This window comes from Myxine glutinosa, chromosome 7 (assembly GCF_964187855.1).
Source record: "Myxine glutinosa chromosome 7, kmMyxGlut1.1, whole genome shotgun sequence".
NCBI lineage: Eukaryota > Metazoa > Chordata > Myxini > Myxiniformes > Myxinidae > Myxine > Myxine glutinosa.
Window position 1 is genome coordinate 32,564,884 of NC_136267.1, and position 16,769 is coordinate 32,581,652.

The 16,769-nt window shown below is 46.4% G+C and overlaps 1 protein-coding gene across 2 annotated transcripts in view; it reads right to left on the reverse strand.

Annotated features, from left to right (window-relative positions):
* LOC137431101 (integrin alpha-6) overlaps positions 1-16,769 on the reverse strand; it is a 148,492-nt gene that overhangs the window by 76,578 nt on the left and 55,145 nt on the right. For both annotated transcript variants that reach the window (XM_068122009.2, XM_068122008.2), the window contains exons 4-7: positions 5,516-5,777; positions 3,529-3,657; positions 1,255-1,471; positions 618-811 (exon numbers count right to left, since the gene is read on the reverse strand). In XM_068122009.2, coding sequence (XP_067978110.2) covers positions 618-811; positions 1,255-1,471; positions 3,529-3,657; positions 5,516-5,777 — 802 coding nt within the window. The remainder of the gene's footprint in view (positions 1-617; positions 812-1,254; positions 1,472-3,528; positions 3,658-5,515; positions 5,778-16,769) is intronic.

The window sequence follows — 16,769 nt, forward strand, 5'->3', positions numbered from 1 at the left end:
AGCATGTTCAAACAAGCAGTGTGATTGACACTTGTATCAAAAAAATATGGCCCTATCATCTGATCTTCTGAAATTGCTGCCAATATAATGACATGAAGAGAATGTTGTTCAATTTCCTCATAAAAATGAGGATTTCCTTTGCACCAAAAATAAACATGCCTGGATCTATTGCTGAGGTAAATAGCACACTCATCCGAAAAATATACGCTTCGTCTTGATTTAATGGTGGGAAATCGCTGCAGAGGGCCTTGCTCTAAATCAAGTTAAATCAAGGACACTCCATGTTGAAAAGGCCTCTTCTCCCATGCCCGCATTGTGTCATGCGTAGGAGCTGACTTATTGAACCTCTGTGAAAATCTTATCCTTATGTCTTCAAAACTTACTCCTTCTCGCATGCGGTCTTGAACCCAAACACAAGTAACCAGTCTCTCTTCTATCGTGTACTCACTCGTGTCCGTCATGCTGAAGCCATACATGAAAAACTAATAAAACAAATAAGTAACAGAGGACACACTATTATGCATAGGGTCTTTGTGGCCACTCTGTACAATATGTCTGCAATCACTAGTACAGCAATCTGGTCAATACAACAGAGAAAGCACAAAAAGTATACAAACCAGTGAATGTATCTTGGTTGATATCACCAATGTTGGCAACAGCAAGTCCAAACATTGAGTTAGGTGCTCCAGTGAAGAGTAAAGAATATTCATTTTTAAAATTGCCATTCCTGTTCATGTACACATAGACTGCACCACCCGTTTTCTTCTCTAGATCAAAGACCTGTGGTGCTCCCACAATAAGATCCATCCATCTGCGTAACGACATCATAACCAATTTGTATTTTGAGTATAGCCAATGACAAGACAAACACAAAAGAGACTTTCATTGAGAACATACAAATGATTAAATGTTTCCTTGCATTCTATACGTTGATTAAATAAGCCTGTAATTGGAAACTGCTGGTGATTGGGCACCAGACTTTGCTACTTAAAGGTTGAAAATCTATCAAACACCAATGATGAAGTACTCACACGAGCAAGAGTCTGGAGATAGGAATACTTTCATACTAAGTATTTTCAGTGAAGGTGGCTAACCTTTCAGTGAAGGCTAACCCCCGCTCTTGCAGGTAAAAGGGCCTTAAAATGCCTGTTGTTGTTGCACCAATATTTGATCCCCTTATGATTGTTGTTGATGCAAGTGAACACAAAGCATTGTTGAGATACAACTGAACATATGGAGGCTGTAATGTCTTACCCGTCATGATTCAGATCTGCCAGTGCAATGTCGTAGCCAAATGAGGCAGCAAGACTGTATCCTTCGATTTTGAAATCTTGCTCCATACCATAATCATACTCTAAACGTGACATGCGCAGGAAAATCACACTGCCAGTGTGATTGTCTCGGGGAGCCCCGGCCACAAAGCTATCATATTTTTTACTTATCACATTCTTGCTTGACTCAATGGAAAATCCTAGAGACACGGGGGGGGGGGGAAAGAATTTCAAGTTATTTTTCAATAATAATTCCTTCTATTTATGCTTTTGTGTTTGTATAAAATGCACATTATTCTTTTTATGTTGTTTGTTTTCCCCCAACCCTCCCCTTCTCCCTCCAACATCCAATAAATTTGTGGTTTTATGTGTGATAACTAGTATCTGCTGGTAAGATAAGTAGTCACTGCTAGTAGGATTTATGCTGGTAGGATAAGTAGTATCTGCTAGTAGGATAGCTGCTAGTAAGATAAGTAATCGCTGCCAGTAGAATTGCTGCCGGTAGGATAACTAGTCATTGCTACTAGGATTGCTGCTACTAGGATTGCTGCTAGTATGATTGATGCTAGTAGGATAGCTGCTAAAAGGATTGCTGCTCGTAGGATTGCTGCTAATAGGAATAGGACTGCTGCTCGTAGGATTGCTGCTAGAAGGATTGCTGCTAGAAGGATTGCTGCTAGTAGGATTGTCGCTAGTAGGATTGCTGCTAGTAGGATAGCTTCAAATAGGATAGCTGCTGGTAGGATTTCTGATAGTAGGATTGCTGCTAGTAGGGCAGCTGCTAGTAGGACTGCTGCCAGTAGGATTGCTGCTACTAGGATTGCTGCTAGTATAATTGCTGCTAGTAGGAATAGGACTGCTGCTCGTAGGATTGCTGCGAGAAGGATTGCTGCTAGTAGGATTGCTGCTAGTAGGATTGTTGCTAGTAGGATTGCTGCTTGTAGGATAGCTGCTAATAGGATTGCTGCTAGTACGAGTGCTGCTAGTAGGATAACTGGTATCTGCTAGTAGGATTGCTGCTAGTAGGATTGCTGATTGTAGGATTGCTGCTCATAGGATTGCTGCTAGTGGGATTGCTGCTCGTAGGATTGCTGCTAGTAGGATTGCTGCTCGTAGGATTGCTGCTAGTATGATTGCTGCTAGTAGGATTGCTGCTAGTAGGATAGCTGCAAATAGGATCGCTGGTCATAGGATTGCTGCTCATAGGATTGCTGCTAGTAGGATTGCTGCTAGTAGGATTGCTGCTCATAGGATTGCTGCTCGTAGGATTGCTGCTAGTAGGATTGCTGCTAGTAGGATTGCTGCTAGTAGGATAGCTGCAAATAGGATCGCTGGTCATAGGATTGCTGCTCATAGGATTGCTGCTAGTAGGATTGCTGCTAGTAGGATTGCTGCTAGTAGGATTGCTGCTAGTAGGATTGCTGCTCGTAGGATAGCTGCTAGTAGGATTGCTGCTTGTAGGATAGCTGCTAGTAGGATTGCTGCTAGTAGGATTGCTGCTCATAGGATTGCTGCTCGTAGGATTGCTGCTAGTATGATTGCTGCTAGTAGGATTGCTGCTAGTAGGATAGCTGCAAATAGGATCGCTGGTCATAGGATTGCTGCTCATAGGATTGCTGCTAGTAGGATTGCTGCTAGTAGGATTGCTGCTAGTAGGATTGCTGCTAGTAGGATTGCTGCTCGTAGGATAGCTGCTAGTAGGATTGCTGCTAGTAGGATTGCTGCTTGTAGGATTGCTGCTCATAGGATTGCTGCTCATAGGATTGCTGCTCGTAGGATTGCTGCTAGTAGGATCGCTGCTCATAGGATTGCTGCTCATAGGATTGCTGCTAGTAGGATTGCTGCTCGTAGGATTGCTGCTAGTAGGATAGCTGCAATTAGGATCGCTGCTCATAGGATTGCTGCTAGTAGGATCGCTGCTCATAGGATCGCTGCTCATAGGATTGCTGCTCATAGGATTGCTGCTAGTAGGATTGCTGCTAGTAGTATTGCTGCTCGTAGGATGGATTGCTGATTGATTACTGCATAATTTATGGTTCAGGAAAAGAAAACTCGCCGACATCTTTCCCTCTTTTTGTTTAAAACAGGATGTCACTTGGGTTACAGCTATTTGCAGACTGTCCCACGTGTGGCCTGTAGGCTGCAAGTTGAGAACCACTTGTCTCGCCACAATGAAATACACCAAAGAACACATACACCTGTTTGTCGGTGACGATATATGACCATAGTCGTTTGAATCGAATGATTATTGTCTTACCCAAATAACTATTCTGCTGTACATTGATTTTACTGTCAATCTTTTTCTTGGCATCTCCAGTCTCATATGGTCCATCATCCTCTCCGAACTCTATGACCCTTTTCTCAATACTCTTCACATGCACCACTCCTGCAAAGACATATCATGAGTAATTGTAAATGCAGGATGATAACAAAAGCAGTTGTTCAAGGATAAAATATGCAACATTGCATTATAGTTTTTAGAAAAATTAGAATTTAATTTGCATTTTGCAGCAATCATCATGCAAATAAGTTCCCCAGGTTAAATTATGAAAACATTTATAATATTTGGATTGCATTTAGGAAATGGAAAGAATATGGAACTACCCTGACTCTTCCTAGAGCTGGTCGTCCGACCAAACTGAGCAACTGGGCAAGAAGCTTCTTGGTCAGGGAGGTGACCAAGAACCCAATGATCACTCAGAGAACTCCAGAGTTCCTTCGCTGAGATGGGAGAAACTACAGACGGACAGCAGTGTCTGCAGCATTACACGAATCTAGGCTTTATGGGAGAGTGGCCAGATGGAAGCCATTCCTGAGAAAAAGGCACATGACAGTTCACCTGGAGTTTGCAAAAAGACATGTGAAAGACTCAGAGCAAGAGGCAAAATATTCTGTGTTCGGATGAGATGAAAATTGAATGCTGTGGCCTGGATGCAAAGCACTATATCTGGTGGAAACCGAGCACAGCTCATCACTCATATAACACCATCCCCACCATGAAGCATGGTGGTGGCAGCATCATGCTATGGGGATGCTTTTCAGCGGCAGGAACTGGGAGACTTGCAAGGATCATGGGAACAATGAATGGAGCCAAATACAGACAAATCCTTGAGGAGAATCTGCTTCAGAGTGCAAAAGACCTCAGACTGCGGTGAAGATTTACATTCCAACAGGACAATGACCCCAAGCATACAGCCAAAGCAACGCTGGAATGGCTTCAGAACAAGAACGTGAAAGTCCTTGAATGGCCCAGCTAAACCCCAGACTTCCATTCCTTTGAGAATCTGTGGAAAGACTGGAAGATTGGTGTTTGCCGACACTCCCCATCCAACATGACAGTGCTTGAGCAAATCTGCAAGGAAGAATGGGAGAAACTCCCCAAATCCGGATGTGCAAACCTGATACAAACATACCCAAGAAGGTTCGAAGCTGTAGCCACCGCCAGAGGCGCTTCTATGAAGTATTGACTCAGGGGGTTGAATACTTGTGTAAATTTGATATTTCTGTATTTCGTTTTAAATAACTTTGTAAAACTTTCTAAAAGAAAAATTCCACTTTGACATGATGGGATATTATGTGTAGATCAGTTACAAAAATCTCATTTTAGTCAATTTTAAATTCCAGCTGTAACACAACAAAATGTGTAAATGTCTAGGGGTGTGATTACTTTCTGAAGGTACTGCATATAATAATACACAAAATTAAGGGCACGGTTAACCAAAATAAAATAATTTCACAATTAAATTTCTTTCAATAATTATCTTATCGTGAATAGCTTTCACATTGCAAATTAAGTTATTAAAAACATCTAGGCCCCTTGAAGGGTGACTGCTAATAACTATAGTAAATTAAAAAATTTGGATACATAGTTTTGCAAGAATGTGAATAATTTTGCACCCCACTGTATTTACTGTACACTGTGTATACATACATATGTATACACACACAAACTAAGATTTGTTTGGCTTTCTTCTTACTTTGTACAACATTACGATTCCTGGATTCCTGTAAACACTAAAATACTTAGCACTCCAGTAGATATGTGGCAGAGACTAATAGGCGCCCGCGGAACTACGTAACTTCCGGTTAGTGCACCCTTCGCGACAAGTCACGTGATTGGATACGTTGAAAACAAACCACGAAAGGGCACGTGTTACAGCTTACTTCCGGTAGTCCCGCCCTGATCTATTTGACAGATTTCAGTTCTACTTTCCCTTCGATTATCTTGTTTAATTTTGACAGACCTTTCCAGGAGTAGGCACCCGTTGCTCCAAAGAAAATAAAATGTGAGTCTTCCGTGAATCCTGCATCCAGGCCCTGTTGGCATACTCCAAACCTTTCATGAGTGCTTTCTCTCTTGTCACAAAACATGTACCCTCTTCCAGCCATCGCGTCGTAGTTATCTCGCCCGAGCTTTGAATTGAGCAAGAAACAGCGGCCCACAATTGAACGTGTTTCTGCCGCATTGTTCAGAGATCTGACCAATTGATATCGGTGGGCACAAGCCTGTAAAGTGAACACCAAATCGCATTATTACAGTACATACATAACAAAAAAAGATCTTCGAAATTCTAAACGTTTAACTTCATTTTATTCTGCATTATTCAAATGTAAGGGGCTGTATACAAAATACGTGACGTTTTAGGGTATTGGGGATGTTTGCCGGAGCGTCACAGATAGTCACAAGAGGTTGGAGGGTGTCAGAGGCATGGTCATGTGACAATATCTTCATCTGATCATCGGTGCCACCATCTTGGATTTCCCTTCACAATGGCAGAACATGTCAATTTAGAACGACCTTGCTTTGAGTTGAATTCTTCCAAAAATGGAAAAGGTGCTCTTTAAATCATTGACTCAAAGCTATGAGAAGGAATTTCCGAAAAGGAGAAAGGAGAAATTTCAAGTGAAAGTTTGTAAAATTTGTAGGGAGCTGAAGGGACTCCATGGACTTCCGGTTCTGGATTGCTCTACCTCTAGGTCAGATCTACAGCTGCCCTTTCCACCTCAATCAAAGTTGAGCTTTCTGAACTGGATCTGAAATCACAGTTGAGTTTTCTGAACATGAGGGGTATTCTGGCGAAGATGTTGTATGCGGACGATCTGGCTGTTGTAGTGGAGAGTAGGCGGAAGATGTAGGAAGTACTGGAGGAGTGGAAGGAGGCATTTGAGAAACATGGGCTGAAGACGAGTATGCGGAAGACTGAGGTAATGTGGGTCGGGCAGCTGAGAAAAGAAATTAATACCAGGTTGGAGGGGAATGAGATCAGACAGGGAAATAGGTTTGACTATCTGAGGGGAACAGTGACTGGGGATGGTAAGTCTGAGACAGCGGTGTGGAGGAGGATTCAGGTGGGTGCTAATGCGTGGAGGAAGGTGGAGGGTGTAATGACAGACAGAAAGATTTGAAGGAGATTGAAAGGGATGGTTCTGATGTCTTTTGTAACGCCGGCCTACCGTTAAGGTCTAGAAACAGTGACATTGACGGAGAGACAACAACAAAGGCTGCAGATTTGCAAAAACAACTGTGTCAGGAGGATTGCAAGAGTGGAGAGGGTGGATAGAAGGAGAATGGATGAACGGAGGGAGGAGATTGGTGTACAGATGAGCCTGACGGTGAGATTGGTGGAATGCTGGATGAGATGGGCTGGACACTTGGTGCGGATGTGGGGAGAGAGAATGGCAAAGAGAGCAGATAGATTGAGGGAGCAAGGAAGGAGGAAAAGAGGGAGACCACGGTTTGAGATGGGAGGATTGTGTGAAGAGGGATATCTGTAAGGTGAAGGCTTGAGAGAGTTGGCTGAGGACAGGGGGAAGTGGAGGAGTATCGTGGCCAAGGCAGGGAAGAAGCTTGGTGCCATTGGATGTCACACTATGGTGGCAGTGATAGGCTTACTCATTACTCCCAAGCCAAGGTGTGCCTGAATAATTATATTTCCCCTGCTATACCCTCCCAATCCTCTGGAGGGCAGTTTAAGACCATAAATGACATGCAATTTGGAGGCGTCCCAGACGACCTGACAATGGGGGGTCCACGGGCACGGAAAGCAGACATGTTTGCATATTGTCTCTCTGTTTCCCATCCCGCCCTATCACTGTCAAGGCCAGAATATTGTAAGCATTTCTCTCCCTGAAATGAGTTGTTATTACTTTATCGTTTGTTCAAGCATTCTTGTCGATCTCCCAATGTCCTTGCCTCTCTCCCAAGCTGTCTCGGCCAACTCTTTGATTTCTCAGTGTGGGATGAGGGGCGAGGGAGGGGGGAAATGCTGTGGACTATGTATATGACCGGTTTGGTGGGGAAAGCTATAAGATTTCAGTGCATGGCATTGAGACATCTCTGATGTATTGTGCGCATCGCGACTTGCTACTAGCTAATGTGGATCGTGCTGCCGTGCATCCCTGATTGTCTCCCTGGCTCATAGACTGGGATATTTCGTGCATGTATTAGGGCTCATATAATAAACCTCCTGTGAACAGTTCTAATGCTTCCTGGATTTCTTCCTGGGGAAGGGGGAGACGGGGGAGCTGGTTGCTGCCCCCACAACACCTTATAAAGGGAAGAGGAGAAGAACAATTCCATCGTGTTTTTCTGGCATATTTTCGTCCCTGTGTGCTATTTATATTTTCCTCAAAAATTATCCATGATAAATCCTATCATGTTGTTGATATTGTTGAATTTGTTTTTTCGTGTAGCCTCGGCTTACTCCTTGGATATCCAGGAGCTAAATTGTTTTGGTTTTGAGGTTGTTTTATTGTTCCGTTTCTGTTTTTTATTTTCCCAAAATTTTATCCTTTGTGCCACTTCAATGTTACCCTATTCCCCCTCGCTTCAAAACATTCCCCCAAAAAACTCTGTTATTCTGCCTCATACTTCCTGAACATCATCACTTGAGATGATGGAGAGGTTTCTGGCAACCCTCAACTGACTCTGCTACTGGACCGGACAGCATTAGCTCACGTGTCCTAAAAACCTGCTCTGCTGCTCTTGCACATCTTATCTCTGCCCTTTTCACCATGCCATTTACCATAGAACATCTTCTGTCTGCTTTGACATCAGGCAATACCACCTCATTCCATTAAATGGTGCAAAAATGGATCCTCTTAACTATAGGCCTATTAGCTCACCTCCAATCATCAGCAAGGTCATGGAATCTGTCATCGCAGTTGATATGAAATCTTTCCTTTCCTCCAACAACCTAATCTCAGATCACCAATTTGGATTCAGAATAAGTCGCTCTACTTTGGACAATCTGCTTCTGCTCACCCAACAATGGATGGAATCTCTCATTGACAGAAACTAGATCAAGGCGGTCTCTCTAGACATACACTACATGACCAAAAGTATGCAGACACCCCTTCTAATTAGTGGATTCGGCTGTTTCAGATACACCCATTGCTGACAGGTATATATAATCAAGCACACAGCCATTGAAATCTCCATAGACAAACATTGGCAATAGAATGGGCCCTACTGAAGAGCTCAGTGACTTTCAACGTGGCACCGTCATAGGATGCCACCTCTCCAACAATAAGTTCGTCAAATTTTGCCCTACTAGAGCTGCCCCGGACAACTGTAAGTGCTGTTATTGTGAAGTGAAAACGTCTAGGAGCAACAACAGCTCAGCCGACAAAGTTGTAGACCACACAAGCTCACAGAACCGGACTGCTGAGAGCTAAAGTGCGTAGCACATAAAAATCGCATGTCCTCGGTTGCAACACTCACTACCGAATTCCAAACTGCCTCTGGAAGCAACGTCAGCACAACAACTGTTCGTCTGGAGCTTCGTGAAATGGGTTTCCATGGCCGAGCAGCCGCACAGAAACCAAAGATCACCATGCGCAATGCCAAGCATTGACTGGAGTGGTGTAAAGCTCACCACCATTGGACTCTGGAACAGTGGAAACGCGTTCCCTGGAGTGATTAATCACGCTTCACCATCTGGCAGTCTGACGGACGAATCTGGGTTTGGCGGATGCCAGGAGAATGCTACCTGCCCGAATGCATAGTGAGTGCCAACTGTAAAGTTTGTTTGAGGAGGAATAATGGCCTGGGGCTGTTTTTCATGGTTCGGGCTAGGCTCCTTATTTCCAGGGAAGGGAAATCTTAACGCTACAGCATACAATGACATTCTAGACGATTGTCTGCTTCCAACTTTGAGGCAACAGTTTGGAGAAGGCCCTTTCCTGTTTCAGCATGACAATGCCCCCATGCACAAAGCGAGGTCCATACAGAAATGGTTTGTCGAGATCGGTGTGGAAGAACTTGACTGGCCTGCACAGAGCCCTGACCTCAACCCCATCAAACACCTTTGGGATGAATTGGAACGCCAACTGCAAGCCAGGCCTAATCGCCCAACATCAGTGCCTGCCCTCAGTAATGCTCTTGTGGCTGAATGGAAGCTAATCCCTGCAGCAATGTTTCGACATCTAGTGGAAAGCCTTCCCAGAAGAGTGGGAGCTGTTATAGCAGTGAAAAAAAGGGGGGTGGGGGAGGAGGGGACCAACTCCATATTAATGCCCATGATATTGGAATGAGATGTTTGATATTCGGGTGTCGACATACTTTTGGTCATGTAGTGTATCTCGTGCTTTTATTATTCACTCTGGCATCCTGCCTTGCTCTAAAAATTCTCTGCCTATGGCATCCAAGGCCAATTCCATCCATCTTACTGACTTCCTCTACTCTCGTAGCCAACATGTGGCTCTCAACATAATTATTTCAACTCCTCAACTAAACATAGGTCTCAACATAGCACTCAACATAGCTCTCAACATAGCTCTCAACATAGCTCTCAAGATAGTCTCAACTGACAAGGTAGGAGTGTCCCAAGGCAGTGTTCTAGGCCCAGTCCCATTCATAATCTTCAACAATGACCTCACTGACTCTGGAAATCCTATTTATCTGTTTCCTGATGACTCCACCCTCTCTGTGACATCCCTCATCCTTCAGCCAGGAAGGCTGCAGCCTCTTCCCTCTTTAGACCTTGACAAATTCACAAGCTGGTCAAATACTTGGAATATGTCTTTCAATCCTGACAACTCTCTCTCTATCTCTGAAAAGACCATCTGGCAAACGTTCCCATCTGTAAAGTATCTCGACAAACTGCGATCAATTGTCGTACGCGTTTATTCACTCTGCCGATCAAGGCCCGATTCACAGCAGCGCCATCCGAGGTCTGGCGTAGGGATACAACCCGGTCCCGGTGTAGGGATACAACGGTGAATATTTGCACTGCATACATGACATCCTCCCCTTTAAGTCCAAAATTACCACGAGCAATATGTGCTAGATTTCCAGAATTGACATTTCAAAAGCAACATTTCCAAAACATGTGAAAATATGTGTGCAAACGGTTATGAGAATAATGAAAATACGTGAAAATAGAACATGTGTCACCGTGAAAATAGAACATGTGTCAACGTTAAAAAAAAACATCTTCAAAGATTCAACCGGTCGGGTGCTTTTCTCTCACGCATTGAGCATCGCGGTGTACCAGTGGATACAGAGTCCGAGGCGATTCCTTTGGGTCGCGGTGTACCAGTGGATACAGAGTCCGAGGTGATTCCTTTGGGTCGCGGTGTACCAGTGGATACAGAGTCCGAGGTGATTCCTTTGGTCTCCACGAAGGGTGTAGCGTTTGCAGAGGTTTTCGGGGCATCCGAGCCGGCTGGAGCGGCCACGACGATCTCCGGCAGTGGCGGGTCGAACTGTTGTCCTGACTGTGATGATGCTACAGGCTCCATCGACTCACAGTGACGGTAGGTTATGTGGTCCTGATGTCGACGAATTTCGCGGCCGTCCTGCAGGCGAATCACACAGGACAGTGGACCTGGCTTCTCGATGATGTCTCCCGGTAGCCACGTCGCACCTGCACCAAAATTTCGGGCAAACACTGGATCTCCAATGTTGATACATCGACTGTTGGACGTCTTATCGTGCACTAACTTTTGATTAAGCTGGCTCTGATAAACATTTGATGATATGTCTGGTTTGAGATTGTCAAGTGTCGATCTCAAGTGTCGTTTCACCAATAACTCAGACGGAGCTGCACCGGTTGTTGATTGTGGCGTGATACGGTATTTGAACAGGAGACGAGACAGCTTTGTTTCCAGGGTTCCCTCTTGAAGGTTCTGCAATCCGGATTTGATGATTCCTACGGATCGTTCGGCCAAGCCATTTGAAGCCTGGTGATGTGGGCTGACAAACTTATGTTTGATGCCGTTCCGACGTGTGAACTCGGCAAACTCGGACTGGAAAAACACGAACCATTATCACTCACGATCATCCTGGGCAGACCATGAGTGGCGAAACAGCGTCTGAGTCTTTCGATGACAATGGCTGACGTAGTACCACGCGTCACATAGGCATCAATCCATTTTGTGTGCGCATCCGTAATTATTAGAATCATGCTGCCGTTAATAGGCCTGGCATAATCGAGATGTAGGCGATGCCACGGTTCGCTGGGCCATTCCCAGGGATGCAGTGGCGCTTTCGCAGGTGTATTCCGGGTGCTCTGGCAGGGGTAACAATGTCGAACATGATGTTCGATATCAGCATCAAGATTCGGCCACCACACATAGTTTCTGGCGAGTGACTTCATCTTCACAATCCCGGGAGACAGACATGGATTTCATCCATGACCCTGGAACGCAGATTTTTCGGGATCACGACACGACATCCCCAGAGTAGGCAACCATTTTCCACGCCGAGTTCGTTTTTACGTGCTTTAAAAGCCGCAAAATCTGGGTCACCCTCAGGTAGCAAATGCCATCCAAGCTGTACAGCCTGGACAGTTCTGGACAGAACGGGGTCTCGTCGAGTATGAGTGCGGATCTGGCCGGAATCGACAGCACAATCCTCCAGATGATCCATCAGTGCGATAATGGATCCTGGTGTAGGCGAATCATCAACTCGAATCAATCAGTCGAAGCGAATCATCAATCATCAAAGGGACTGGGCGAGCCCTGCAAAATAAAGGATTGGCATCCCGGTCAACCCTGAGTTTAGCCGTATGTCCTTTCAAGGTTCCAAACTCATCCTTGAAGACATCCGGGTACGTATCCAGCACATTTTTGAGTGTGTATGCTGCGGTAGGAGAAATGTTGGCTGCCCGGAGTTGATGAATGCTTTCCCACTTCAGTCGAATTATGCTCAACCAGTTCCTGCCGAGTAAGGAAGGGCCCTTTCCAGGAATGACGATCAGGGGTAGGTGAAACTCACGGTTATCGTAGCCCACCGTGACGTCACATGTACCGCAGGGAACAATCTTCTCACCTGTACAGGTGGAGAGTCCATAGGTAGTAGGTTTCAGATGGGGTCGGTCAGCATCACTCCACAGGTTTGTGAAAACAGCATGGTCGATGAGCGAGACGGCCGCACCAGTGTCGACCTCCATTTGCAATGGTCGATTGTTGACGACAACATTGGCAAGAAGAGGGTCCCGCCTATGGTGAGAATCAATATGAAGCAGGTCATACGATTCTGAGTTGTCGGAAACAGCTCACCTGGTCAAGCTCGGGTTCCTCCGAACCGATAAACTGATGAATCTTGTCAGCAGCTTTTCCTTTTCCCGATTTGCGAGTGATGCAAGCTGGAGCAATATGGCCAGTTTTCGAACAGAAATGGCAGGTGGCATCTTTGAACCGACACGTCTCCGGAGGGTGCTTTCCGGTGCACCGAAAACAGTTGTTGTGGGTTTGAGACTGCACTGGCTTCTGACGAGGAGCCTTGTTCCAACGTTTTGGCTGAACATGATCCAACCGATTCACAGCAGGGCTGGTACCAGACGAGCGAGTGGCACCGATGCTTGTAGCGTTGCGTTCAGCACTTTCCATGGAAATGGCGGTGTCTCTGGCATTTTGGAATGTCAGTCTTCTCTCAGCAAGCAGGCGTCTACGAGTGCGGTCATCGGACATGCCAACCACCAGCAAATCACGAAGCATGTCATCGATCGTGTCCCCAAACTCACACAGATGTGACAGTTTTTTGAGGCGTGCAATGAAGTCTGCGATCGACTGACCTTGCTGCTGTCTGCACATGTAAAAATTAAACCGACACAGGATGACTGAAGGAGATGGGTTGCAATGTTCCTTCAAAGCGGCCTTGAGCTCTGCATACGTGAGCTCCTGGATTGTCCGAGGCCGAATCAGGTTTTTAACAAGTGTGAACGTCTCACCTCCGCAAACGGACAGGAAGACGGCCTTCATCCGGCCTTCGGTCGCGATGCCGTTTGCCTCGAAGTAGAAAGACAACCGCTCAGAATACGTGTCAAAATCCCCCCCATGAGGGTCGAATTCATCGATATGGCCGAAAGGAGTCATGGTCTAGATGTTTATCCTCGTCGCCATGTAAAGTATCTCGACAAACTGCGATCAATTGTCGTACGCGTTTATTCACTCTGCCGATCAAGGCCCGATTCACAGCAGCGCCATCCGAGGTCTGGCGTAGGGATACAACCCGGTCCCGGTGTAGGGATACAACGGTGAATATTTGCACTGCATACATGACACCATCTACAGTAGTTTCTTCACAATCCTCTTGAAAAAGTTTAGTCATTCAAACTCCTGGGTCTCACTACCAGCCCTGACCTTTCTTGGGCAAGCCACATTTAAAAGTTGGTCTCCAAAACCAGCCGCCAACTGAGCATCCTCCGTCATACAAAGTCCTTCCGAGGCACACCTGAACTACTATCTACATGCAAGGCCTTCATGCGCAGCTTGATAGCGTACTGCTCTCCCCTTTTGACTGGCTGCCCTGCCTCACATATTTCTCATTGGAAACCAAGACCTTCAAGTTCATTGGAATCTCCCATGTTGAAGTTGAGTCTATAGGCCTATCACTGTCCCATCACAGTCAGGTCGGTCTTTCACCATCTCTGTCTTCTACCGCCTCCTCTCTAGACTTTCACCCTCTGCGCTTTCCAGGATTTGCTCCCACCCCTCTTCCCCCCTCCCTTCAGGTTTCTGCAGGGTGCACTTGGTCCACAGTCAATCCCCTTCTGGTGAAACTACCAGAATCCAGGATCACTGCTCACCTCCACTCATTTGTTCCTCTTTTTTCCCATGTGTGGAATCAACTTCCACATTCTCTTCAATCTCATTCTCCCCTCAAGGTCATCAGCTGTTCACCACCATCTCAGATCATCCTCAATCCAAAACCATATTCTTTTCTGCACTCGTTAACCCTATCCTCTGCCCCGCAAGCTCTCCTTCCAAATTTCCAGATTTTCCTTCCCGAGACTTTCCAACTTGTCCACCCCATGCGCTTTTTCCTGCCCCCCCCCCCCCTCCATTCCTCCCAACACCCATTGTTTGTCCAAGTCTCCCTATATTTTATCCTTCAACTCCTCTGTTGCTCTCCCCTACCTTCTCTCTACTGGTCGTTTTGTTATTTTGTCATTACATTTTCAACAAACCATTATTATCGGAATATGAAAAAGACCATCGCTTTTGGTGATCACATTTTAACCATCGGTTTTGTCAAGTTTAGTTCGAATACAAAGCGGATGTGAATCGTCTTTGCATTTTGTGATTCTTTCTAATTAAATCCGCCATTTATGGTGGACGGAGGTTATGTTTTCTGATTCGGACGATGGTTGGTGGACAAGTTTGGGTGTGTTTCAAGGCCGAATTTTGGTGAAGATCCCAATTGGGTTCGCGAATGCTTGAATTTGATTATTCATAATTGAGAGATATGGCCAAACACGATGTATAGCATGATACTCTGAAAACGTTGTTGGCAGACTCAGACAAAACTTGGTGGATGAGTAGTTGGTTAGGCTGCAGGAAAGAGCCAATTTGATTTTGGTTCATGTCAGATCCATGTCTGACCTATCAGTGGTGTACAAAACGTAAACTGTTCAGCCTGATGGTGCTATGCTCTCTACCGAGTACCATTCTAGTTACTTCTGCCACCGAAGGTTATGGTGTCACTGTAGCGGTTACCGCTGGATGCACACAATCGCCTTGCACCGGCCAGAACACGGCCAGACTCGCCTCTCCCGGGCACGCCCGGTCTCGTCTTTCCCGGGCTCGCCCAGAGCGTCCGGGCATGCCCGCTATCGCCTTTTCAGGGCTCGCCCAGAGCGTCCGGGCATGCCCGCTATCGCCTTTCCAAGGCTCGCCCAGAGCGTCCGGGCATGCCCGCTATCGCCTTCCAGGGCTCGCCCAGAGCGTCCGGGCATGCCCGCTATCGCCTTTTCAGGGCTCGCCCAGAGCGTCCGGGCATGCCCGCTATCGCCTTTCCAAGGCTCGCCCAGAGCGTCCGGGCATGCCCGCTATCGCCTTTCCAAGGCTCGCCCAGAGCGTCCGGGCATGCCCGCTATCGCCTTCCAGGGCTCGCCCAGAGCGTCCGGGCATGCCCGCTATCGCCTTTTCAGGGCTCGCCCAGAGCGTCCGGGCATGCCCGCTATCGCCTTTCCAAGGCTCGCCCAGAGCGTCCGGGCATGCCCGCTATCGCCTTTCCAAGGCTCGCCCAGAGCGTCCGGGCATGCCCGCTATCGCCTTCCAGGGCTCGCCCAGAGCGTCCGGGCATGCCCGCTATCGCCTTTTCAGGGCTCGCCCAGAGCGTCCGGGCATGCCCGCTATCGCCTTTCCAAGGCTCGCCCAGAGCGTCCGGGCATGCCCGCTATCGCCTTTCCAAGGCTCGCCCAGAGCGTCCGGGCATGCCCGCTATCGCCTTTCCAGTGCTCGTCCAGAGCGCCCGGGCACGCCCAGCCTCGACTTGCCAGGCCGCAGCCAAACACGCCCGGGCAGGTCCAGACTCGCCTTTCCAAGGCTCGCCCTTGACACCCGGGCATGCCCGGTATAGCTTTTGCCGGGCAAACTTCCCGACATAAATGTGTATATATATTGCTGCCCGATAAACGGGCTTGTCAGAATACCTGAGCTGTTTTGTTTCAATAAAGCAACTCGGACGAATTCCGTCTTTGGTCGCGTCAATTATTTCGACTCGCGTTGGAGCGCAGTTCCTTCATCACCATTGTTACTTGCAAAATCTAAGACTTTTCAAGTATATTGGTTGGTCTTGTGCGTTATTATGTCTGTCTGTCAGTCTGTCTGTCTGTCTGTCTGTCTGTCACCTAGAGGTCACAATTTTAAAACTATATTCACAAAACTTACGAGATGGTAGAGTTGGTCATAAGGAAGAAGTCTATTGATTTTGAGGTCAAAGGTCATCGTGAGGTCATATTTCTAAAACTGTCATTTTTCATCCGATTGACTTGATAATTGTGACTGTGAGTTTGTAGACAGTGTGGTGAGTGTGACTAGAGTGAGTGATAGGTTGATGATGGTGAAAATGATGATTGGAAAGCTCTTGGTGAACGTCATCTCGGGATATGCTCCGCAGGTTGGTCGGAGCGATGAAGAGAAGGACAAGTTCTGGTGTGCGATAGAGAAGCTGATGGAAAACGTGAAAGATGAGGAAGTTTTTTTTGTTTTTTTTTGTATACTGAATCGAGGCTCGTGAAAGAGCTGACATTTATTTCACAAACAAAT